Source organism: Python bivittatus, unplaced genomic scaffold, assembly GCF_059951505.1.
Source record: "Python bivittatus isolate LINGU-HERP-01145 unplaced genomic scaffold, Pbiv_v1 ctg000020_np1212, whole genome shotgun sequence".
NCBI classification, from domain to species: Eukaryota; Metazoa; Chordata; class Lepidosauria; order Squamata; family Pythonidae; genus Python; species Python bivittatus.
In genome coordinates, this window is record NW_028277030.1 from 4,381,399 (window position 1) to 4,408,999 (window position 27,601).

The 27,601-nt window shown below is 39.5% G+C and overlaps 1 protein-coding gene across 5 annotated transcripts in view; it reads right to left on the minus strand.

Annotated features, from left to right (window-relative positions):
- RUNX2 (RUNX family transcription factor 2) overlaps nucleotides 1-27,259 on the minus strand; it is a 165,558-nt gene extending 138,299 nt beyond the window's left edge. For 2 of the 5 annotated variants that reach the window (XM_088133721.1, XM_088133714.1), the window contains exons 1-3: nucleotides 25,628-27,248; nucleotides 16,785-16,941; nucleotides 7,229-7,333 (exon numbers count right to left, since the gene is read on the minus strand). In XM_088133721.1, the coding sequence (XP_087989847.1) occupies nucleotides 7,229-7,333; nucleotides 16,785-16,941; nucleotides 25,628-25,975 (610 nt within the window). In that variant the 5' untranslated portion in view covers nucleotides 25,976-27,248. Of the gene's footprint in view, nucleotides 1-7,228; nucleotides 7,334-16,784; nucleotides 16,942-25,627 lie in introns of all 5 variants that reach the window. The other 3 variants (XM_088133704.1, XM_088133696.1, XM_088133717.1) reach the window with 3 other exon arrangements.
- Nucleotides 27,260-27,601: the final 342 nt, after the last annotated feature.

Genomic DNA, 27,601 nt, shown 5'->3' on the forward strand with positions numbered 1-27,601 from the left:
CTAATTAGAACAAAGTAACCCGGAAGATAGTAAGAAACCCTTTTTATTGCAGCTGAACTCTCACATTCGGTTCACGAAATTTGTTAAGGTAGTTATTGGCCCAGTGCTAAATCAGTTCACACTTACATATACCCACACTTGCCCAGGACTTCTCTAGCCCAGATATTTATTAAACTGTAAAATTAGATATTTTAAGAAGCTGGGTAAAACATGAAGATCCCTTTGTCATCCATACCATGTCTCTAGCTCAGCAATATCAGTCATGGGAAGGAAGGATCTAGAAGTTCCTGTTAATAAATGCTTATGTAAAAAAGGCTAAAGCTCTGTTGTAGTGATTATTTTTTCCTCCTCCTCTTTTGGTACACAGAAAACCACAAGTAGACCAACTGGCATCTTATTAAATACAAAGTCAAATGTTGGGTCTCTTCATATTTTAAATCATATATCTCCAGCTATTTTGAGTACAAGCCAATTCTTCATAGCTGCAAAACTTAGGCAGTTTGAGTTGGTACCCCAAGCATATCATTCAAGAAATAAATTCTAAAGATCAGAATGTAGCCCTATGTAGGTGGGAAGATGCTTTATTTATTTATTTATTTATTTATTTATTTATTAAATTTATCTCCGCCCATCTCCCCCTAATGGGGGACTCTGGGCAGCTCACACAGTCCATTAAAATAATAAATATATATAAAATTGGAAAAAATATAAAAACTGCGCAAAAAACTGTACAAGACATTACCAAGAAAAATATCCAAGAGGGAGATGGTTTCCTGGGCTGGAGATAAAAGGCTTCTAAGAGATTAGCCGTCCCCACAGTCGATGTCTCCCCTCCTCCTCCCAAGCCAAGTGGCACAGCCAGGTCTTCAAGTCCCTCCGGAAGGCCAGGAGTGAGGGGGCCAATCTCAACTCTGGGGGCAGGATGTTCCAAAGGGTGGGGGCCACAGCTGAGAAGGCCCGTCTTCTGGACCCTGCTAGTCGGAGTTCTTTTACCAAGGAGGTCTGAAGCATGCCCTCTCTGTGTGATTGGGTAAGATGGGTTGAAGTCATGGGGAAGAGGCGGTCCCTTAGGTAACCTGGTCCCATGCCGTGTAGGGCTTTAAAGGTGATAACCAACACCTTGAATTGGACCTGGAAGCAGACTGGTACCCAATGCAGCTCATGGAGCAACGGTGTTATATGGGCCTGTCTTGGGGCTCCAAAAACAGACCGCGCGGCTGCATTCTGGACCAGCTGTAGCTTCTAGATACTCTTCAAGGGTATTCCCATGTACAGCGCATTGCAGTAGTCTATATGGGAGATAACAAGGGCATGAGTGACCATTCAAAGGGCATCCTGATCCAGGAAAGTGCATAACTGGTGCAGAACCTGAAGTTGTGCAGAGGCCCTCCTGGCCATGGCTGCCACCTGCTCTTTGAGCAGGAGCCGTGAGTCCAGGAGAACCCCCAGATTATGCACTGGGTCTGTTTGGGGCACTGCTTCCTCCTCCAGCACCAAAGATAACAAAGTCCCGGATACAGAGGAGCCATTAACCCACAGCCCATCCATCTTACCAGGGGTCAGCTGAAGCCTGTTGATCCCCATCCAGACCTTTACAGCCTTCAAGCACCATTACTTACCTCACCTGGGATGGAGATGTATAATTGAGTATCATCAGCATATTGATGATACTTCATCCCATGATGGCAGATGATCTCACCCAGCGGTTTCACGTAGATGTTGAAAAGGAGCAGAGAGAGAACCAAACCCTGCAGCACCCCACAAAGGAGGGGCCGAGTCTGGGACCTCTCGCTCCCTATCACCACCATCTGGGAACGGCCCTGGAGAAAGGAGGCGAATGAGCACAAAACCGTGCCGCACACCCCCAATTCCCTGAGCCGTCCCAAAAGGATACCATGGTTGATGGTATCGAAGGCTTCTGAGGGATCAAGGAAAGCAAGGATGGTCGCACTTCCACCATCCTGCTCCCCCCAGAGATCATCCATAAGTGCGACCAATGCCATTTCCGTTCCATATCCGGGCCTGAAACGTGACTGAAAAGGGTTCAGATAATCCGTTTCCTCCAGAAACCTTTGGAGCTGTGAAGCCACCACTTTCTATGCAAGGTGTTCCAGAGTCCATTGTAAATGTTTTGTTCATATGGAAGGAGCTACTACTTGGCACATTATATTCCTAGCAATATTTTACACGTGGAAGTCTTTTGGTTGAAACATTTCCTCCATGCTGGGTTACCACATGTTGCTCGAATGGCCAGATTAACTTTTCCCCATATTCAGAAATTGCCTTGCCAGCTTGGAAATTTCCTGTTTCAAAGGTATATCAGAATAACCATGCAGACTTCCAAATGGGAAGAACTAAATTAATTCCAGATGTCAAAAATTGTTAGTGTTCCACAAGGGACAACATTCTTTCAAAGTCAATAAAATGCTAGCAGTTGCATGTGAGAGGAGAGCCTTTTTCAATAACAGTAAATTTAGTAGAGATTAATGAAGTAAACAGGAAGCTCTTGCACTATAGGATGAAAACAGACTTTACATGGGCAAGCAAACTCCATATTTACTGAGAAAATAAGAATTCCCAATAGTTCTCCATTGTTAATCAGAAAAAAATAAGGATAACAGTAAGGAGAAGTAGCAACTGGACTTGTACTTCTGCAATACTTTGGATAATAGACCTGATCTTACCATCAAAGGCAAGCAAATGACTGAAATGATCCTTTTAGAAGAGTTTGCATTTTTATTAATGTGGTTAACTCTTCAAATAATAGTTAATCTCTAACTTAAATAGAAGCATGCTTCATCAAATGACCTCAGTTTTTAATTAGCACCAAAAAGAAGGATTTAAGTTTGTCTTATCATGATATTTGTGTTATAAATGGCACTGATTATTAATTGAATTTTTCCAAGAGACAAAGGCAGACAGATAAACCAGGATGGATTAACCAGGCCTGACAGTGCACATCAAAAAGCACTATGTACAACAATTACTGGAACATGACCAAACCACTGTCATAAAAAAGCTCATATTCATTGCAAGTAAGCTTTTACTATTGAAGGAATGTGCATGTGATATACAACATAAGCAGACACGTGCTACCTGCTCGACCATACAGTATAATAAGCAATCCAAAAAGGAAAGAAGTAGTGCACTAACTAGGGATAAGAAGCCTCCAAGGTCAGTAAACTGATGTTAAGATTAGCATGCACTCAGGTTGTGAGCAAGTCATTTTTAAGGCCTCACATTCTATGGTTTTTCCTGGAACTCCATCCAAAGAAAAGAGTTTTCCAGGAACAATCACTCTCAGTGTCCCACTCCCTTCCAGCCAGCCAGTTTCCACCCTACAAAGCATGCCTCTAGGTACAATATTGAGTCACACAGGAGATCTAGGTGTTGTGAATACAACGGCAGTTTAATCAAGCCTTTCCCCCTTTATATTATTTTGCCTGGTTGAACATTAAGAATCAAATGATCTTAATAATAGCTGTACCAATAGAAGAGAATATGTGTAGCTCAGGGTTGAACTGTGGAGCCCTTGGGATTCTCAGAGAACTCAGCTCAGAGAACCCCAAGGACTCCATAATAATAGCTGTTTTTGATCCTCTGTGGGATTCTTATAGGTCTTTCCAGAATTTTAGAGGTGGAAATAATTGGCACATGCAACTTCCCCAAAGTTCAAAACAATATCCATTCTCATTCTAGGATAATAGCTCATGGTCTGTTCCCTTCTTTCCTGAAAGCGCAATATAGACCAAAATATTGGGTTCAAAAACCTTGCCTGAAAAGGACTGTTGCTGAGAAACTCCTTGGGTTTATCTTAATTATTGGTTGGGCAATATATTTTCACTTTCTATAAGTTAAGGAACTGGGCAATCTCTGAGGGCTCAGTTCAGATCCCTGGCTCCTTACTTCCTTGATCATTGTGCCCTGTAAAGCAGGTTGACTGAAAACAGGGTTTCAGAAGTGATGAATTCTGTGGTAAAGAATGAGATCATCCCATCTGTGTTAATAGCAGCAATAGTGAAACCACATCTGACAAAAGGTCAAATTTAGATTCTGTGGAACTTGGACTCTATAGAGTTGGTCAAGGTGGCTCAACTTAGATATCTTCATGTAGATCCATTCCAGTTTGGCTACCTAAACCTGCCTTGATGGAGGACTTACTTTCTGGCTTTAATAAATCTCTTAGTAGCTTTAGTGTCATGGCAACCATGGTAACCAGCTATATGATCTCCAGGTGCTAAAGCATTTCCAATCCTAGGTGCTTAGCTGGAGGGGAGAAGATGGTGCTTCTGAATTTTACCCCATGGTTGCTGGGTATGGAGGTTCCATTTTGCCCCCCATTAATGTATGTGAAACCACTAGAGGGATGCCATTTGGAGGTTTATGTTAAAATGTCACCACGTTGCAGATTATAAGCAAATTTCTCTTCCTTCCAACCTCTAGTCTCCTGAAAATGGTAAAAATTCTGAAAGCTGATGCTCCTGTTATGTCCAGATTCGATTAATTTGTTTTATGTATGACTGGTATTGAAATTGTGGTTAGAATCCAGTGGCTAAATTGCTTGCAAAGCTAGTCCTTTGGATGGTCTTACATGTATTTTGTATAATTACACTGGATGCCTATTTCTTTTCAGGCCATTATTAGATCTTAAATCCTTAAATAATTTTGAATCAGATTATCTGAAAGATCATCTGCACCATACAAATCTGCAAGAGCTTCCAAATGTGCCCAAGCATCCATATTATTGCAAGTATCTCATGCAAAATCTTTTTTGTGGGGTGTCCTAAATGTGTGTGCGTGCGTGTGTGTGTGTATAACACACTAACATACATATATAGGCTTTGGAAATGCTATTTCCCATGTACGTATAGTAAATTCTCAATTTGACAGAGAAATATGGGTATTCATTAAAACAGAATGTCCATTACATCTGAATGGGATTTTATGCATGAGCAAAATGGGAATGGGATTTCATGCATGCATATTTGATGCTTGTTATGTACTGGCAAATGGAATTTTAGACAGATATAATACAGTGAATGGGATTTTACACATGGACAAAAAACACACATGTATAGATTTTATCCACTGCACTTGGAATCCACAATATTTGAGATTTGCTAGATTGAGAGTTTACTGTACAGCCCCTATCTGTTTGCCTTTAGAAGTTTAATGTGTTGTTTTGATTAATAGTTTTTCTGATACTCTTGTCTTGTTTTTTATTTATGCTTTTTCATTTTCATATTTGATTATTTTGTACTACATAGTGAAAATCACTTTATGAGGGCTGAACTCTGAAAAGCAATGTAAAAATCGATTAAAAAAATAATCCATGTTTTCAACCCCTTAACTGTCTGCAAGGAAAAACCTGCCACCATCTTGGGGGGAATGATGATCAGCCCCTTGAGTTTCTCTTCTCCTCATAGGCTTCATGAAATATGAACCAGGAGACAGGTGTTCAACAGAGACAGGGTCCCACTCTTTAGAATACTCCCTCCCCAGAAATACATTTGGTCCAATTGTCTGGTCCAAAAGTACTGTAGTGGATTATTTCAATTTCAGTTGATTGTCATCATCAGTTATAGATTGATACTTACAATTGGTCCCAACCCTCCTTATCTTTAGCAAACCAATTAAAGCTACTTTGTTTGAATGTGTTTTTGGATTTTAGTTATTCTTAAGTCCCTATTTTATGTGCTCTTTTCTTATTTATATCCTTTTTTAATTAAATGTTTAATCTTATTGTTGCCTCCCCAGAGTCTGGCAGGAATGGAGTGAGATAAAAATACTGGAACTAAGTAACACAATATTCTTGCCCCAGAGGGCCTCACTGGCTTCACAGAAATGATCCCGAGAAAATTCAAGAGTTAGAGCAACAATGTTTTCTGATTGATCATGGCACTATAAGGAAACCATATTACTCTGATCTCTGATGCTATACTCAAATGGGATTTTATTGTGGAATTTTTTTGTAAGTTGCTTTCAGGGATGGCTGTGGCTCTAAATTTGGATAGAAATATTCAACATTGATGAATTAATTAAGCCAGAAGTTTCTGGTTCAGATTAAATTGAACCTCTGGATTAGGACAAATAGGAATGAAGTACCAAAGCTGGCACACAAGGGATGGAAGGGGCCAGATAAGGGAGAGATATTGAGCCCAATATTTTTTCATAAAGTACAAATCAAATCTAAATACAAACATCCTATATATGAAGAAAATACAAATTAGATGTTATTTTCTCAGTACTTTTGCAATATGTTGTTGTACTATCTACTCCAGGTACTTTGTAATGATTTTGGTGCCGAACACAAATTCTGTGCTAAGAAAATCTCATTTTTAGGCAGTAAAATTAACCAGCAGCCAGCAACGTTGGAAATATGTGAAATATGGAAATATGGTAAAAAGAGGGCAAAAATTCTTCAGGAACAAATTAGGATGTCCTTTTTTCCCCCATATATCTGAACACTACTTCCTTACAAAATCTTGAGCATGCACACTCAGATCTTGAAAAATGTCACTTTCAACTATACAAATAACCAAGGACATATTCACATTTGGATCTTATTCTAGAACAAAAGCCCACCTAGCAGATTGAGACCAATGTGAACATGATTTTATGAACACTTAAAACCCAACATTCAGATCTCATGAGATGCATGAGATGCAAAATACAACTTCTGTATCTTACTGAATCCAGTATAAAACTGGAGATCAGGCCTCCACTTCTAGATTCTCTGAGAAAAATCCTTATTTGTGATGACTTTTATTGTTAACCATACTGTGAAGAAGGATCCCGATGATTTGGCAAATTATATTCACACTGGAGAAATCTCCTAGAAAGGGGAACTAGTAGACATAAAACTAGTTTGAACTCCATGAGTACCACTTTACCCAAGTATCAAACTATGAGGAAATTCACCCAATGTAATTTTGATTTCAGAAAACTATAAGGCTAAGGTAACCCACAAATTCAGGCTAAAAGTCATGAGACTCCAAAGAAATAATCAAAAATGAAAAATTCCATTACTAGATTGCTCACTCATGCTCTAATCTTGCGTACTAGAGCAATCAGCCTCAGTTAGAGAAGGCACAAGACTTGAGAAACATGGCTGGATGTGTGAGGTGAAGAAACTGTCCATACACTAAAAATAAACTTCTATAACTGCTTACTTCCACAGATTATCTATACTAGATTCTAGATCACAAACAGAGAATGTAGTACTTACTCCGTGGTTCCCTTGGTCCATCTACTGTCACTTTTATAGCTCTGTGGTATGTAGCAACTTGAGGGGGATTTGTAAGGACAGTTATTGTCAGAGTAAAACTTTTCCCTGTAAAAAAAGGGAGAAAAAAATAGAAATTATAATAAAAATGGTTGCATGTGGTCTAAAAATATAAGACATTCATAAAAATGTTAAGCTGGAATGCAGCAAAGAAATATGACTCTGCACTTCACGCTAATTGTGAAATTCAGTCAGGTGCCACAAGTTTTAAATTTCTCATTTTTATATCAGATGATGAGGTCATGGCAGGTAAATAATAAGAAGCAATGTCTTCTTGAAGAAATGGACATTCTTGCTTGAAGTGCAAACTGCTTGGAAGCAGTCCTTAAAACTTGCTTTCAAGACATGTTCAGATCACCATTTTTAATGCTGCAGTGCATAACTAGCATCTGGGTGAATCAGCCATAGAAAGTAAATGGAGGAAATCAGCTAAGTAGCAAACAGAACAGTCTTTCCACAGGCCCTGTGAACTGTGGGAGGTAGAAAAGAGTCTTTGTAGGATGGAGCACTGCTCCACCTGCAGAAACAGGAGCTGCTGAAACAGTCACCGAAGACTAGAATTCTCTCGATAGGCTGAGTGCATGTATTTCAAGGGCATTGTGGCTCACATAACAGGGCCTCAAAGAAAGATAAGCAAAAAACACAGAAGGAAATGCATTTGATATCTAGATTTGTCTTCTTTTAGAAGAACATAGTATGTTTATTTCCTTGAGCTTTCAGAGAAAACTGGGATAGAAATACCACATACAAATCATAAATAAATACATGTACAAAATAACTTAAGCTATAAGTTTCTGTAACTCACATAGCTAAAGCTATGGAAGAGTAAAATCCACAGCAGAGCAGTATCTTTCTAAGGACCACTAAAGTAGTGAACAACTTTTCAGTTCTCCAGAGCTCTACATCAGGCAAAGAAGGCTGGGCATGGAAAGCTTCCTTGGTGTTAAAAGGTCTACATCAACCAGAATCTTAACATTAAAAAGTTACTATGGACTTCATTGAATTTAGGGTCAATTTTGTCTCAGCCAGAAAAAAAAAATAGGGAGACTATTAATATATTTAAAAAATAAAAGAAATGAAAAGACTTGTTCTAAAGAGAAACGTCTTGATCTACAGACTGTCCAGCAGTAAAATATGATGCCTAATTAGTATCCATCATTCTCAGCTCCTAAATTCAGTCCAGAATAATGTCTATTTGGATATGTTGCATACAAAAGAAATCTAATGGACCAGTTTCATTAAAAATCAGCTTGTTTTAGGAAAGATTACAGGCAAGATGTACATTACTATATATTGTATATTAAGGACAAATGTCATATAAAAATCATATGGAATTTTTGTTGTTTTTTTAACTATAGAACTTGATGGACTATGTGAATATATATGATGTCCATTACATTCAAATGTATCTGTATACTCTTAGAGGAACAAAACCATAAAGTGGATACTCAAAGTGAAGAAGGATAATGAGGAAAGATTGCCCCTAGTAAAGTAACACACAGGGTTGCTGCTACCTGAAAGAAACCACTTGGCAAAGCCACAAGATAAAACTGTTTCCTGAAGAGAAGGTCATATTCAAACACCAAAGGCATCCTTACATCTTTAGGATTCAAGCCAAATATGGAGATGTGACTGTGTGGGCACACAGGATGCTACACCACATCATAGCAGATTTCCATTGCACAAGGGCCTCTGGCTTTGAGAAGAGCAAGCAATGTCTGGGTCTGGGTGTCATGAATGCAGTAAAGAGTTCTCTTCCTGCAGATAGAGTGTGGCCATGAACATCTGCAGCATGCCTGTTGCAATATGGAACAAGCCATATTATTATTAGTTAGGACATCACATGTGGACTGGGCTGAAATAATTTGTCTTCTGCAGAAATTCTATTCCAGCACTTACAGCAAGGGAGATTTGCTCAATTGAGGAGAATTTCTCTTTATCCCGCTGCTTAACTGAAAGGAATGTGCTGTTTTTACATTTGACTTCACATGGTTTTATCATTTAATTTGACTCTATCATAATACAGAGGAATAATATATATTGCTTCTGGGAGCCATAACAGAGAGCCAGGGTTTCCTACTTTGAATATGCCTGTGGTAATAGCAGGATAATGATATAATTCCTGAAGAAAAGGAGAGATAGTCCTCCTTTCCCTTGACCATATTCCAGCTATTAAACCTTAAAAAACTATCTGCCCAGGGTGAGATTGTGCTTTAAATGCATAAAATGTATGTTCCACTGCAAATCCAAATAACCGTAACAGAAATTCTGCAATTAAGATGGAGATGGTACCCCGCAACCCTGCGAGGGTTAAGAAACTGGAAACAGCCTACAGAGAACAGGCAGAATCTTCACCCGGGGAAATCTGTGGCCTTTGTTCTGCAGAGTCACTGACAGTTCTAATCAGTGAGATATGCAACTGTTAATCATTTCAGATAGCCAAAACTGCAAACTGTTTCAAGACAGGAAGAGGTGGGCGTACAACAGTGACTCAATGCAACAGTCAGCTATCTCATGGCTTATGGCTCACTTTGCCTCCTGCTTTACCAGAATCTTTCAAAGGCCTTTAAAAAAACCAACCATTGAGTGACTTTGGATTCCTACCTACTACACCCCACTTTGTGGGACTCCAATGGTATTAATGAAAACTCAGATCGTTCAGAAAATGAAGCAGCACTAAACTCAATACATTATTTCAAAGCCTAATACAAAACAGGAAGTGTGACTGTGTGGGTATGTGTGGGTGTTCAGAGTCACACGCATGTGTAATACAGAACAGGTCTACTGCTGTCTAATTCAGATCTCAAAACCTCTCTCACATCATTTATCATCAGGCATGTGATTTCAGAACATTTGGAGATATGTTGCTCCAAAGAGAGAGAATGTAATAGTAAACTTCAAATTTACAATCACACTCAGAGAGAACGCCTGTCTGCTTCATATGTAAGCTGACATGCTCAGGCAATCCGTCTGACTACCACAGCACGGTTTCTGCTGTAAAATCTACTAAATATGATGCAGGGAGGAATGTTGATTTCTAAAAAAATATATATAATGTGACAGCAGTCAGAAATAGAAACCCTTTGAAAGAAGCCAGCTGTCACTAGCCTAGTCTGAAGAAGGCAGAAGACCGTTCAGTTATTTTAACTGATTTGCCTTTGACAAGGCAAATTCTATTCTATACCACTGGCTTTAATTGGGATATTTTCCTTTTTAGACTGTATTAATTTCAGCCTACCTTATTCTTCAGAACAGTATGTTTGGGCATCACTTCAAATATTTGTGTAGCACAGAATGTAACTAATGAATTCTAGAAATAAATGTCCCCCATATTATAAGACACTAAAATAATATGGATGCTTCTTGTGAGTATCTCCGAACAAGTCAATATAAAGTCAAATAAGCCTGTGTTCAGACTTCAGGCTCTGTGGGGATTTACAAGGAAGTTCTGCTTCATGAACAACAGAGCTGATTAAAATCAGGGGTAGAGTTCCTCCTGATCCTACTTACTAATGAAAAGGATAGCTAGAATGAAAACGTGCAACCTCACCTTCTTTCTTTGTACTCAGTGTGGAGCAATGATCAGTTTTATAAATTTCTTATCAGAACATAATTCAATCCAGATGCTGTGTATGAAATTCTATGAGTATTTAAGCAGAATGCACAGGTGGCTATGAGAACTGTTAAGGACATTTGTTGAAAAGATTCTCTGTTTAAACATTATTTGTTTAAGGCACAAGCCTGTGCAGAGTTACACATCTCTAAATCCTGCTAGGATCACTGAGATCTGTTCACATACAAGCTGGCTGTTGCCTTCAATCACAATCCAAACAACCCTTTCAACTTAATTCATTGTCACAATTATACCAGAATGAAGACACAATGAATGGTGAACCCAAAGCCATGCTATTTAAATAACCACAATATCTATAATAGTCAGAGCAGAATTTTCTAGTAGATTAGTGTAATCAAAAAGAGACAAGGGGCACATATCAAGCTACCCAAGTGACAATGAAGGCAAAACCTACCCTTCATAACAGGAATTACAGGATCATATACAGTACAATGCTTACCAGGGGGATTATTATTTGGGCAGTGTAGGAAGTTGGACATAAATGGAAAATTGGAGACACAATCAACATGTTTTCTACCTTATATAAAAGAAGATGGGGTGATTATACCAAACTCTTTGACACTATGAAAAACAAATCTGTTTAATTAAGCTAGTTAAGGGGAAGATACTTAGTGGCTTTTAATATATTCTACCACATCAAAATAAAGTACTTTTTTAAAAACTAGAAGCACAATTCTAGGGCCATTGGGACAGTGTCAGACACAGAGCTCTAACCAGGGGTGGTAATCTGACTATAGATTTTTCTTTTTCATACCAGCTACCAGGAGTGGTACTTGCTGAAGCTGGAAAATTGTAAGGTCAACAAAATCTTACAATGGGCATCGCAAGGGCAGACAGGGCTCATGATCTGGAGGCTCCTAAGTCTCTCCACCCATCGTTCCACCCATCTGACTTGATATAAGATGGAAAGTGCCCTAGCACATATATCATTTTCCATACAGAGCAGACCTTTCAGTTGACAGCTGCAATGATTAAGGTCTCAGTATTCTGATCTTAAACTTTTGCATGTATGTATCCCACAACTCTAATTTAACCAAGTTGGAACAATGTTGTATTTGTTGCAGTAATAAATATTCTAATTTTAATGAGCCTATGGATGCCTCTCCAATTATTAATTGGGAAGCTTACACACTGCAAAACCCCAGCTTTGAGTGCCAACTTTATTTTCATTCTTTTGGAAGACATTTATGGAAAATAAATATGGAGAGTGGCCGTAATGTTTAAGAACCAAAATAAAGAGAATGGCTACAGCTCAGAACATTTTGAATAGTGCTCCGTTGCACAACAAACAAACAAAAGCTTGTAGAAAGATGTACAGAACATTCTGCTTGGGGTGGGGGGGATTAGAAGGGACGCTGAAAACCTTGGTAATTTTGCATGCATGTGTGTGCCCTGAGCATATTTTCTTTTGGTTTTCTGGACAGGCGTGTGAATGAATGTTTTATCTGTGTTCTACGTTTTAAAATGTCTATCCAAATTCTGTCTCTACACGATTCTTGGGTAAATTACTTTTTTTGGGCCACAACGGTTTACTTTCTTGGAAATGGATGTTTCGTGGTTGGTCATGCCATGGCTCCTGGGGCGGGGGGTGGGGGGGAGCCTGCCCATTGCAGCTATTGAGTGAGGACAGTCATGACACGTTCTTAAAATTTCTGATGTGCCCACTGGCCAAAACATTATCCTAGTGTGCTGAAGACACAGTCTGGTCTCTTAGGCAGTTAAGTAATTATACTTAGTAAGCCAAGACAAGAGTTTAACCAGGCTAATTTAACTCTCATAATTTTCTTTAAGGAGTCCTTGGAAATTTAGCCAATGAATATGTTCAGAAATGGGTCTGGAGCCTCAGCTTAAGAGCGCTATAATTTTCTAGAGAAAGGAACTGATTATAGTGAAGTCAGAGTAGATTTGTCAGGTATATATGTTCTAGGGACAACTGAACTTGAAGTATGAATAGTAAATAATATTGGATTATAGCCACAATTAAAAACAATATGAAAAGCCAATATAGAAAGTAGATAACTGGAATAAAGGGAGGGAGGGATGTGTGTATATTGACAAATACTATGGGGGAATGTATTTTTGAGGACAGGAAATAACACATGACTGGAAATGCCTTTTGGAATTTGCCAACTTCTCTGGCTGCCTTCCTATTTCCTCTCTCCTTCTGCAACTATTAATATGCTTCAAAAGACCAGATCAGGCAACTGAAAGAGGATAAAGTGATTAGAGAAGTTAGTGATGGCACAGGGCAGTAGGTAAACAGCTGAGCAGGCCTTTCTAAGTATTTGCACTGCTAGATTAGATAAAAATGCAGAAGAGGATTTCATATGAGGTTAGCAAAACGATGAAGTCATGATAAACAAGGAACATATGGGAGCGCAGAGAGAGCAGAGCAGATAATTCAGACGGTGACTCTAATGAAAAAGAAAGAAGTAAAATTAGAAACACATAAAATAAGAGGGTGGACGTTCTATTTCCGCCAGAAAGAAAAGCAAAAACACCAACATGTTTTCTCCTTTCAAAGTTTGTATGACCCACAGTGGATTCATTCTTCCTTAGAAGTTGACTCTTCCTGGTGCCCTCTTGCCTTCTCCTTCAGTGAAGTGAGAGCAGCAGGGACCCTTGGAGTCTCGCCAATAGGCCTGGTCTTTCCTTAAAAACAGGAGATGGCTTTTCAAAGCAGTCTGATCTGTGATTGCCAGAACAAAGTTCTTCAGTTGGTGTAAAATGTTTGACCTTGTCTGATTTTTATCTGCACGTGTGTTTCATACTGTTACCTGGCCCTTTGGTTGCAAGGCTACCACAGACCAGATAAAATGTCGACTTAGCCAAGAACATTCTTGCTGTGTATAGATCATACGAGCTCCTGTTTGCTACTGCTGTTTCCTTTCCTGCTATTTTAAGCAGTACCATAAAAATCCTTCACGAATGATAACTCTTTTCTTTCTTTTTCTCTGCTCTGTGTCTGAGAGACAAGTCTGGACCAATTTCTCCATCCTGCCTCTGGCAGCAGAATGCAGCTAGCATTTCGGATCCTCTACCAAATCCCAGCTGCTTCAAAGGAAATACCCTACTTTCTTCTGTTAAGATCATAAGAAATAGAGGAGGAGGGGGTCAGCTCGGTTTGGACATAATTACACTTCATCAAAAGAAGCTTTCTTCATCTTCCATGCGTGAAAAGTCTGCAAGCAGTTAAGTCTGTCTTTTCCCCCTCTTTCTTTCTTTCATTCTTTCATTTTTCTTTCTTTCTTTCTTTTTTTTTTTAAATATAAAAATTACTATTTGGGAAGATAGCCAAAACTTGGAAAGCTAATATAGTAAAATTGTGCATACACTCTTTGCTTTCCTTTGAAGTTCTTTGAATAAATATGTTGAAGAGTTTGTAAAGTACACTATCATTTTTTGTAGATTTTATTCATATTGATCAGAGAAAGCTACTCATTGATGGAAGGTAAATGTTGGGAATAATCACAGTGATTCTCTAATTACTCATTTCATTTCCTTTTGTGACAGTTAAAGTAGATAGATAGATAGATAGATAGATAGATAGATAGATAGATAGATAGATAGATAGACAGACAGACAGACAGACAGACAGACAGACAGATCTTTTCCCCCAGTGAAATTTGAAACACACAGGTGTTCCATCATTATGTATGTTTGTTTTCAGCAATAGTTATATGATGGAACACTATATTTCTGTTGCACACCATCATGTATTACAGACCAGATAACTTTCAAGACTAATCAATCAACATAAAGAGAAATCAAAATTTAATATCAAAATGTTATAAAGAAGAAGAAAATCTTATAAAAAGTATAAGGGCTTTCCTTCTTATCCAGAAAGGCAGTGATCTTTGTTATTTTAAAATTTTTGGCTAGGGGTTAGAACAGCAGCACCCACCAATCTGAGTGGAAGAATTGAGATACCGGCTGAAATTCTGATTGTGGCCAGTCATGCTTTTAGTTCTCAGATTTGCGTTTGTGTTAATTACACATCCAGAAAATTCTGTGGTTTCTATTTTCCTGTACCTGTTTTTGTTTTGCTTTGCTTCAAATGAGGAAGTTTGGAGATGGTGGCTATGTCTTTTAATGCAGACCAGAGCACAGGTCTGGACCCAGAGTTCCCAGTGCTCTGGGTTCAAGTCCAAGCACTATGCTGAAGCAGCCGTCCCCATAAGCAAAGGCTAACTAGGCCATGCTACCTCTTGGGATGGTGCCATCAAACTTTTAGGTTATAACTTAAATTTGTGGACCAGCTCATACCTCCTAATTCCAGAGGAATAAGCCAGATGCCAGGTCTAGCAAGGTTTTCCTTACCTTGAGTTTTGTACTGCTATCCTTGCTTCAGGATGTGTTATGGAGTAAATTTTAACTTGAGCCAAAATTATATTTACGACTAGTACAACGTGGTCACCAAGCATTGTTGTCTTTAGGGATTCTGTTTGCTTATTTTGCTTATTTTGCTATTTAGCTATTACTTTCATTTAGCTAATACATTAATTTCTCATGCAACTACCAGAATTTCAAATAGAAATGATTTTCAGACTTATTGCTATAAAAGCAATATTGGGGCTGATGTTAGTCTTCTGTAAGAGCAATGACTAACTCCTTAAATGTTTAATACAAATAGGTACATTTTCCCCTAATTTCTTCTATGGGATAGCTGCAATTATACTTTTTTCTCTGCCTGTCCACCAGTATCCTCAGCCTTGTTTCTGCCTCTTTCTATGCTTTCCTCCAGATTTCCAGCTTCAGCAACTGAGAACATGACAGGGAGAAGAAGTCTGTATATTTCTTTAATGCATTTGTATAGCTGCTCCAGTCCAGGCATAAAACCTTTATGAACAAGTCTTATTAACACCCCCCTTAGTGGTTTGCAGGAACATCCTTTCTGAGAAAGACCTATAGAAGGTTTGGGATACTTTGTGATATCTTTCCTTGGAATTTAATTGAAGACTGGGAAGCCATGGAAGCTGCAAACTGCTTGAGATAATTGTACAAGGAAAGAGAGTATATTCACGCAATCTCAGACATGCACCCCTTGGCCTCCTCATAATTAAATAAGTGCAAAAGCATCACACCACCTCCTTGAGAATGTTCCACTTCCTAACCTCCCTTGAAAGAATGTCTAAATTAAATTCTCTTTCATCAAATAGAATAAAAAAGTTGACAGAGAAAAGCAGGACAACTTCTCTGCCCACAACTTATTTACAAAGAACTTTGAATGGATTCACAAAAAGTCGATTACATCGAAACCAGAGGAGACTGTTTATAAACACACCAGCACCCAATATTGAAATTGGAAAATATATGATAATTCTTCTACTAGAACCAGGAAACATTTTTATCATTAAGACTGTAATCCTATGCATGTTTACTTGAAAAGAATTCACTGAATCCACTAAGACTACCTAAATGTTCTTTGGATCTGGCAACACATTTAATAGATTTTTTTTTCTTTCCTCATCACTTCCATATGTGAAAAACTGCAAAAGGAACTGTGTACCAAAAGACAAACACCATCATGCTTCCTTACTTCATCCTATTTGCTGGTATCAGCAAAGTTAAATCTGATTGTTTATTTATATATATATATATATATATATATATATATATATATATATATGGACTTTGAGGAATATATATATATTCCTCAAAGTCCAGATTTCATTAAAAAAAGAAAAAGATATATAGCCAGAGGAAAACAATCCTGTAGTAGGTGACCAGGCTTACTTAAAGAATGTTGCAGCCTACATTTAACTTATAAATGAAAGTTTAATAATAATGTATCAATGGATTCAGTTTTAGGTCTTGACTTTGCTTTCAGCTGTTGTTTAACAAATCTGTAATGAAATTATTTACCTCTTCCACTTCTGCCAACGAATCTCAGGTCATTAAACCGTGCCACTTGATTCTTCATTACAGCTGAGGCATTCCTCAGCTCTGCAGAATAATTTTCATCGTTTCCAGCCATGACTGTGACCACTGTCCCATCAGGGACTTCTCCTAAAGCCACCACCTATGACAGTAAAGACATAACAATAACCTCTTAATTGCTCTCTGTTGCAAACCAACCACTAAATACTTGGTTGTTAGTGTGACTTGCGCTCTTAATTGTATCAGCAGAAGAGGGGAGCTTTCAGGCTGACCAGGCCATTATTTTTCAACTGATTATGATTCCACTCCTTGTGGTATGGGCATTTTGGTAATAGGAAGCTCCGACACAGTGGCTTCCTCCTTGGTATGGAGCCCTGGTTTCTATACCACAAGATAAATTGTGCGCATAGGCTGCCTACAATAGACATGAACCCAAATGCATACAAGAGCAGGACAAGATGCAACAGTAGAGTAAGACCACTTTCCCATTTTACAAGTTTGTTACTCATGTGACTTCCATGGCCAAATAGGGCTTTAATAAACACCGGTTCTTCAATTATTAGCCACAAGCCACAACACTGGCAATAATTATACTGGAGGTGGCCTCAAACTGATATGAGTTTCCCAAATCCCAATTCTGCGGCCCTCAGAACTCACCTTCACCATGCTTTTTTAAAACAGGCAGTGCAACTGTCTGCCTTTTCAGTGAGAAACGTATTAAAACTGTAGTGTAAGCCCTAAAATAGGTATATCAGACAAACCACCAATGAAAAACTGCTTAACTTCCCCAATACCCCTCCTTACCCACATGTATGATGTCATTCCATAGTCCCCACAAAATGGTTAAGGGTAGATCTTGGCTTTCCAAGACTGCTAACTCAGCATACCTCCAGAAACCACATGGGACTTCCTATGCTCTAATTTTTAAGGAAAGATGATGTTTGCATGAAAGTATGTTCTTATGCTGATTCTTAGGATTCCTACATCTGTGTATTCTACTACAGTCTACACATCCACCTTTCTTTCATGGAATAAGTCTCTCTCTGTTTTATTTTGTTTTAAATTACAAAAAGTAAAAGAAGAGAAAAAGATTCTAGTTCTCATGATTATCGGGCAAAAGTTGAAAAAATATGAGAATTATGTTTAAGAATCTGAGTTTTAATTGTCAAGTTTCTATATTCAACATAGTTTCTCCTTAGGCTATTTATCTTTCAAAGGAGTTACCTACAGAACCAAACAGAACAGAACCAAATCATTCTAAATGTAGAAAATAACATTCCTACACATTTTAAATTAAGTATTTTGCATCTTTCAGGCCACAGAAGTACAGTTCATTGAACCTGGAATCTGCATTTATCACAGTATGTTAAACTGTTTATTCCTATGATCTCACAGAGCTATAAGGTAGCACTTTCATTTCTGTAACATCCCAGAAATAAAGTACACAGTCACAATGAAGATAGTTGTCAAGTATATTTTGGGTTTCTGTTTCTATATTGCAAGTGACCAAATAGATGCCCAAAGCTTTGTGAACCAAGAAACGAATATGACTGTAGAAATTACAATAAACTATATGTATCTTAGACAAAATCTATTTTCAATTTTGCTTTCAGATTGCATTTCTCATCATTATATCTATTTCAGCCACCCTGTGAACAACTGAGAATTCACGATTTCAGCACAAGGCTCCTATTGGTGTAAATAGATTCAAGGTTAAGCATCTAGGAATCAATTCAGCTGATGATAAAAGAATAAATCAGTCATAGGTACATGAATAACTTTCTGCTGAAATCAGAGGGACTTTGAAGTGTTCCACATTAGTTGACTTATGCCTGTTTCATCATCTGGCACAAAGAGCTTCCAGCCAATGGGAGCAAGGAACCTAAATGACTACAAAATCTCTAAAGGAGAAGTTAAATCACTCCCACTTGATTCCAAATCATGCAACCAGGCACACATTAAGCCAGGAAGAGGTCATGGAATGAGTTTTTATTCTATTAGAAGAAATTTGTGCAGTAAAAAAGAAAAAGGATCTGATTTTGTGAAGCCTTCCTCAAAGAACAAGGAGGGAGAATGTATTCTCATGTGGAAGAAAGAATTTTGTTGCCATCTTGCATTGTGAAACACTAGCACCGTAGGTGCTACAACTTTAGTTTATGTGGGGGATACCAATCATATCCCCTTGTAAGCTCTGCTGTTTCAATTATTTCAAAGAAGGAAACTGAATTGCAGAATAGTGAGACGAAATAACTATGTACATAATAAGTAGCACTGTTATTTCTGTAGATGCTGCCTGATCCCACTTTATTGTTGTGTGTCCTTATTCCTCAGCTGTAAAATGGAACCAGTATTGTCCCAATGATATAAAGTGCATATACGTTATATCCATTGTCCCTGCTTTCATCAGGCAAACATGGGAGGGCTCAGAATTGGGCACAGAGTTGTTTTCTGCACTAGTTATTATAATGGAAAGTGAACCAGTTGAACTTCTCCCATTCCTAATTTCTCAAACTATCCCCAGGGCTATTTTGTAATTCTGGACAACACAATACAAACATTATTAGGACATATAAAACTGGAAAGAATGAATTATTATTAATAGCATTCTACATTTAGATCCAGAAAGTCAGTTTGGTGTAGTGGTTAAGGCATCAGACTAGAAACTGGGAGAGTTCTAGTCCCGCCTTGAGCACAAAGCCAGCTGGGTGACCTTGAGCCAGTCGTTCTCTCTCAGCCCTAGGAAGCAGGCAATGGCAAACCACTTCCAAAATCTTGCCAAGAAAACTGCAGGGACTTGTCCAGGCAGTCGCCAGGAGACAACAATGACTTGAAGGCACAAATAAAATAAAATAAAATAATAAAATAAAATTTAGATCCAACCTACTAACTGGGTGCCCAACTTAGATTTAATGCTAAAATTAATCAAGATATAAAATGCAGTCCAGTTTAAAACGAGCCTAGTTACAGTCTTAAATGTGAATCATGGGTATCCACAACTTGCCCAATGATGGCATACCATCTTGAAAAATATAGTTACTTTATTTTACCTAGAAACCCAAAAATGATTTACTTTATGTATTTTGGAATATCTGCCCCTTAGCCTATTATTTGGAATATGCTTACACACACCACCACCACCATTAGCTCCTGTTGTTGGCAGATGTGAGTAGAAGGAGCTGGCCAGCAATATGGAAATAGAATACTACACATAGAAAATGAGGCAAACATAGAAGATGCAGTCCTGTAACATGCATGTACAGTGATGGCAGATCATTTCTCCGACCCTGGATTTGAGGAGGAAAGATCTGGGGAAGGAGAACTCCTTTCTCTGTCTTCTGTGAGACATTTTAAAAATATCAGTAGAAGACAGAAGCAAGCAAGACTACGTCAGAAGAAGTCTAGTGAGGCAAACCCTTGTATACTGAAATTGAGGCCAAGGCTTTGGGGAAAAAAAACTCTACAAGGTGATAACTACCCTCAAATCTTAGAACATTCTGACTGTCTCAAATCCCATTCTTTGTATTTTCCCCCCTTGTCTTTACAAGACAAGAAAATGGACTTTTCTGAAAATATTAGCAGAAATGTTCTAGAACACAGAATGACTTAACAAACACACCAAAATGACCACCTCAACAGGATCCATAATCGGTTCTGTTCCGTGGACCTAACTGAGATCCAATGATTTAAGCAGTTCTACTTTGTAAAAGTAATTTATTTACATAAAAATATAAATCAGATTTTTAGGGCACACATAATGAGTGCTTCTAAAGTTATCTAGAATTTACATGAAATATAACCTCCTTGATGTTGTGAAATGTACTAAAGTGTAAATGAATACCTTTAGTGATCCAATGTGTACAGCTGTTTCTAAGAAATACAACATGTATACAACATCATGAGAGCGCACTTCCACTTGAACAATAAGAATTGTTCTTAGCCTCTTGCATGTTTCTATATACATAATTTCCAAAGTTGTCATGTTTTGAGAATTTGTGTTTTCCACACTAGAAATTAAAGGAATTCTGGATTACAGTTTAAAACAGTGATAACATTAACCATTTTCTAAAAGGTTGAAGAATTACATTTTTATCAGCTATTTTAACTTTTCCCATATTCAGTCCAATGATCAAGATGGAAACTAAAAACATAACTGTTTCAATGTTAGTCTGCAATAGTCTATATCATATAAAAATCTTATCTGAGCAACTATCCTCAACAAATGTTTTAAAAATATTTTAAGGCAGTAACTAACACTGCATACTGTGGTATCTTTTATAAAATGCAACATACACATTGAATTTAAATAGTATTAAACCTTTGTTATTAAAATGATTTTTATGTAGCTAAACTGCCAAAAGTACAACTAAGTTTTTTCTTTAATGTGGAGCCTTTGCTGTAACATAAAAATACCCAATTTGAATTACAGTATTTTTAATTACAAAAATAGCACTATGCTTGCCATTTATTTTCTGGATCTTAGCTTGAGGCTATTGAATCCAACTGAAAACTGAGGTTCTGGTAGAAATGGAGACATCATGGATGACTGCAATGCTACTGAACAGCATTATTACTTCCCACCGAATGTAATTATTGCTGCTATTATTTTTATCTTACAAGCTTTTTATTTCTACTGGCGTCATCAAGGTCAGCAAAAATTTAGGGACCTGAGTAACTAATAATTCTGACTACATTCCTTCAGCCACTTACTTTGGTAAAGTCCCACTGACTCCAATAAGGCTTCTCTGGAGCAAGTGATATGATGAATGGGCGCAGTGTCTTTGTGAAAACATAATTAGTGCCCCTAAAAGAAACATTAAAACATTACCAGTGGGTCAAATGCTGGATTCCTAGTCCAGCCCCACTATACAGAATGATTCATGGGAAACTGATGGAAGGAGATGATTTCAGATGAAATGTGCATCACATTGCTTCCAACTTGTGTTACGGAACAGTTACAAATTTCAGTTAATATCTTTTTTTTTCAGCAGCTCTTAATTTACTAAATAAAGCTATGATGTTAACATTTTCCCATTTTATTGGGGAAAGGTTTTAAAAAACAAACAAACAAACAGATAAAAGTTCTAAAAAAATGTTTAGGCAGAATTTGCAAGTCTTATTTCTCAGTAAATCCAATCAGGACTTCTCTCCAACTTTTTCTGCCCCCAGTTATGAAGATAACCTTTCAGTAATGCTTGACCAATACAATTACAACAATATATAGCCCAAAGCAGTCCAGCTTATAACACACTCTCTCTCTACCACAAGTGAGAGGGCATTTCAAGGTACTGCTGAAAATCTTACCAACATTTTTAAAACTCCAGTCAAACCATTGCTTCAGATACATTTACCTATGGTGAATGATCTATTTTACCATCAAGTCAACATGCATTTCCAACTGACATTTCATTCCATTATTACCATGTGGGATTACTTTCCAATTAAAGACTTTTTATAAATAAATCCATTTCCTTCAGTTGATATTTGAATGATACTTCAGTAGAGCTGTATGCAATTCAGTACTACTATTAAAACCAAAATAGTGTAAAAATCTGCTTTTTCCAAGAAGCTTCTATATATTATGTGCCTTTGAAGTAAATTCATCAGATGATAGATAATACGAGCAATCACTTTGAATCCTGTAATACATGTATTTGTAATCATGCCTTGCTGATTTCAGAATAATCTTCTTCCAAATAACTTCAGGTCCTTTTATGAGAAGTATTTAGGGGAAACTTTTACCAGTATTTTATTTTAAAAATGCTCTTCCCAGTATGGTCTTTATCTGTAGCAGTACAATGGTACTGTATAAGCAAATTGTACTGCTTTATGCTTTATTTACATCATAAACCAGTAAAAATTCAGAATACAGGCCTTTATATTTTGTATCACAACCTTTTTTTTACTATGTAGACTATATAGCCATATATAATTAATATGCATAGTGGCATCTTAGTGATGCCACCTCAAATCAATATTGGTATAAATATATATGCATACCTATAGCTATATATCTGGTCTGTTTGTCAATTAAATGTCATTGATACTATTACTTCTATGTGAGCATTTTAAGATTAGGCTCCCACGTCACCTCCCTAACATTTACAACTCAGCAGGTGGCAGTAATAATTTGAAAGAAGCATGTTTATTTTCCATGGGTTAAAATTCCGATAACAGTGTAATTTATCACACATCAACATTATTACAGAAAAGAAACTTTCCCTGTACCTGCCAGGACCTTTTCATTCAAACTGAAAAGCCATGAACACGTTTGGCAAATGTACAAGCAGAAATCAAACTTGCATGCGTGCACACACACAAACATACATGCACAAGCAAGAGTTTTTAATGTCTTTTTCAACTTGCCAGCTGCAACTTCTACCATGCCAAGTTACAACAGAGAATGACAGTAATCAGATCTAAGGAAGAGATCTCTCTCAGTGGTTCTAGGCATGGGTACATATTGCATCCAAGCTGTTGATGAATTCAGATAAAGATCTATCATCCTTCCAACCCATAATACAAAACCCAGCGTATAACATTTTTATCCTGTAACAGATGGCCACTGAAACTAAACTGAAGGCATCTAAAACTTTGTCCAGAGAGCTTGGAACCCAGTACAAAACTCCATTTTGCTGAGGCTGTGGCAAGACCACATGGCATATTAACTTCTCCAATGATTTAGCTACTATTCCCAGAAAGCTCCAACTGGAAAGGTCATTGCTTGTTTAGAACAAACCAATAAAAGCTTGAATACAGCTAAATTCCCACACCAAACTGTTTCCCTAATAGCTCAATAACGTCTTATAATTTATGAACAAAATATCTTTTTCAGTACTAATATTCTACTCTCTGGAGAATGCTGACCTCTCAATTGTTTAAACCATGCATTATTTTAACTCAGAATTACGTGTAGCTTTGGCTGTTATATTAGGGGAAAAGGCGCTTGCATACGGGTTAGATATGGTGGACTCAATGAACCTTTTTGCATTTTCCATCTCTATAGATATTTAATATGGGTACATGTACTTCATACATATTTTGTCTCTATGTGTATAAATATAATATAGATGTACTATACATGGAATATATATATTCCATGTGAGATGTTTAGTTTTCTTATGTATTAGCTATTATTCCTTTCCTACTGGACAAGAATCATCCCACAATAGAAGAAAAGGGGAGGCATAAATCTGTAGTGCAGAAATAGAGATACAGCTGAAGATTTTGAAAATGGGCACGAGAGAAAGGAAAGTGGAAGAAGCATTCTACCTTTCCTAAAATGTGGGTGTGAGTATACTGAAGAAAATTAACGAAGCCATTCTTGATTCAGTTCTGAGTAGCATTTCACTGATCTGTGATCATGTTAAAAATGCTGGCTCTGTTTGCCTTGGCCAACAAAAACAAGGAAACAAACTCACCCTTCTGGGCAAACACTTCCTAATTTGCCCAGCAGGAGTCTAACACAGTCTCCCCCCCCCACAACAGAAAGTAATTCCCCACCCCCACCCAGACCCAAACAACAGCTTATCCTTTCTGTCACTAGTTTTAAAGGCTCCTTCAATCTCATTACTCCGTGAATCAACAAAACACCTTCTATTAAAGATGTATGTCTAAACAGCTTCCAGCAGAACTTTTTATCTAATGCCCTGGAGAGATACAACAGACACAACTGATGCAAAAAAGGCACCTCCCACAATGAAACTTCTGCTGAATTCTATTTTTAGATCAACATCAACGCATTCAAAGTGCTCCTAGAACAGGCACCCATTTTATGGTTGTGAAAAAAAAAAAAAGAACAGAAAAGTTAAAATGACATTAGAAGGATGGGTCAGTAAAAGGAAGATTTCTAGGACTAAATGATGGAAACACTGGGGAGAGCTAGCCCCTAAGTTCAGTTTTCCCCCAGAGATTCTGCCTGATGTCTTGGAGTGTCTAACTGACCCTGATGGTCAATTAGATGAATCGTATCTTTATCATTATTTGTGGAAAACATTTTGTAACAGCTGGGGTCATTTTATTTGAAATACCTTCAGTATATATTAATACCTTGCTCTAATTCTTGTTAGTCTTACTAGGCGGTTTGCTAATAATATGCTGATGAACTTCAGTCTGGAGCTAATAAGAGGGAGGTAAGTGTTGATTATGAACTATTTACAGGCATCCTATATGGCAAGGAAACCAATAGCTAATAGAGGGTTGGGAAACTGAAATCTCCCTGAGGTCTCCCGCCTAAAAACTGAGATTAAGGGTATGCCTGTTTTCCTTGATTACTGCCATAAATATATAGTGCCTTCTATCTGGGGTGGCAAAGGACTCAAATATCCTATCTTAAAAGGGAACGCATGTCCTCTCTTAGTGGCAGGATATGAATGCGTGTTCAAGCTTTTTCTGTACTTTTCTTAAAGAAGGAAGGATCCTTTGGCCACCCAGATATCTAGGGTAGGAGAGGGAGAGGAGACGATCCCTGACTTCTAAGGATCTAAGGAAAAGTGAGAAGCACACGTGCCAATAACAAGGAACGCGCGAAAAACAGGCAGGGAGGAGGAGGCGGCCATATGGTGAGGACTGTTCCCCCCAAGAGGAGACGGCCAGGTGTCTATGAGATGGGTAATTCCCAGCTGATGCAAAGTGCATACCGGGGGAGCTTAGGTGCTCCTGGAGAGTAGTGGCGAAGGCTGACACTTCCCTCGAAGCCAAGCCGTATGCAGTGGGTGCCAAGGCCCTGACTTATCACTCTTGCCCCTTATCCTGGCCCGGAGGAAATTGCCTTGGGCCACCGGGAAGGGCGGGGTGGGGGCCCTGATGAAGGTTCGCCCAGCTCTCCTTACCTTGAATGCCACCGGGAGCGTTTTGTTGCAGCGCCAGTGGGAAGGCAGCACGGAGCACAAGAAGTTCGGGCTGTCGGTGCGGACCAGCTCGGCCGGGTGATCGGCGATGATCTCCACCATGGTGCGGTTATCGTGCGGGCGAAGCCTGGGCACCGCCGCCGCCGCCGCCGCCACTGCCGCCGCCTCCTGGTGCTGCTGCTGCTGCTGCTGCTGTTGCTGCTGCTGCTGCTGTTGCTGCTGCTGGGCTGCCGCCACCACCGGGCTGACTTCGCTCATCTTTCCGGGCTGCAGGCTGCTGGAAGGGGGGCTGAACCTCCTGCTGGTGCTGGGATCTACGGGAATACGCATCACAACAGCCACAAGTTAGCGAGGTCTGCAGGGGACTCGGGGGGGCCGCTCGAAGAGGCGTCGGAGGAGGACCGGGGAGTCGAGAGAGAGAGAGGGAGAGAGAGAAAGGACGGGGAGAGGACGGAAAGGGATGCGGGGAGGGCCGGGGGAAGCCGGCTCCGCTTCAGGGGAGAGGAGAGGGTTGCGGAAAAAATAGCGGCAGGAAAAAGTGCGGCTGAACGCGGGAGACGCTTGGGCGGCCGCGCGGCTTCTTGGCCAAGCGCCGCGGCGAAGTCCCCCGGCTGCGGCAGAGCTGCGAAGCGCGTCTCTTCCTTCCTTCCTTTCGCTCCGTTCCGCCTCGCTCGCGCGCTCCGTCTCTCTCCCTTCCTCGCACCGGCGCGTCTTCCTTCCACTGCTACGTGTTTGGGCTGCCTTTTCCCCCCCTCCCTCCCCGCGTCTTTATTTTCTTCTTTCTTTTAGGAGGTGTCCTAAAGGGCTGGAAGGGCGAGGAGGTAATCTAGCTTCCTGAGCGTTTCTGCCGCTGCTCCGGGCAAGATTTATTGGCTGGAAGCGGGATTGCTCGCTCTCCTACGGGGGGTCTTCGAGTAACCCCCCCCCCTCCACCCGAGTCGAATAAAACGAAGGTGCGAGAGAACTTGGCGGGTTTTCTGCTCGCGAGTTTTGTCGCTTTGGGTAGCGAAAGATAAGATAATTGGGGGTGGGGGGGCGGGAGGAGAGCTCTTTAGCAAAAGTCTTTCCTTCGCTCAGAGCGAGGTTGAGTTCTTCTTCCGCATAAGCAGCAAGTTCTCCGGGGTGGGGTTTGGGAAAGGAAAAGTAGTCAAAATAATAACAAGGAGGACAGGAACTTTAGGCGGCTCCTGAGCGCGAGAATCTGTCAGAGGGCGAACTTCCGACTGGAGAAACAAACTGCGTGGGACGAAAAACGTGTCTGTCTGTCTGTCTGTCTGTCTGTCTCTCTCTCTGTGGAGGGGGCGGATTGTCAGGGCAAGTTTCTAAAGTATGCTGCTAGGGGTGACTGTTTGAGGAAGGCGAACAACTCTTGACTTCCACCAGCGCTTCGAAAAGCCGCGGGGGCGATCTAGCAAAAGAGCCGCAGACTGAAAGGACAGGGAAGGGGACAGTTTGGGGACTGAACGTGGGTCCAGAGTGGGTGCGGGTGGAGCGTAGGTTGGAGGCTGGGATTTCTAGTGATTCGCTTTTTGTGGTTTATATATATGGAACTCTGCCTGCTCTGCTAACGTGACCATTATGCTGATGAGGGGCAGTAGCGCCGGGGGCTTCACCCAGTCCTCCTCCGGCTCCTGCACCTTCCAAAGCAACTCAAATCGTGCGCGTCCTCGCCTTCCCTCTGCCCCTTCGAAAAAGTCATCCTCGTCGGGAGCAGCGAGAATCCGAGACCCGCCCCGCTCTCTGTTTTGAAGCGCGGGCGGGGGGGTGTCTTCCCATTCATCCTTCCCATTATAAACTTTAAGATGAGCTTCTTACTTTCCAAACAACCCCCCAATGACCCGTTGTCAACATAGTCCCCATTCCACCCCACATCTGGTAGTTGGAAACTTTTTCGAATCAATTACAGTGCTGGGAGGAAGCATTAAAAGGTGGAAGAGTGCTTGGTCCGCTCTCGGC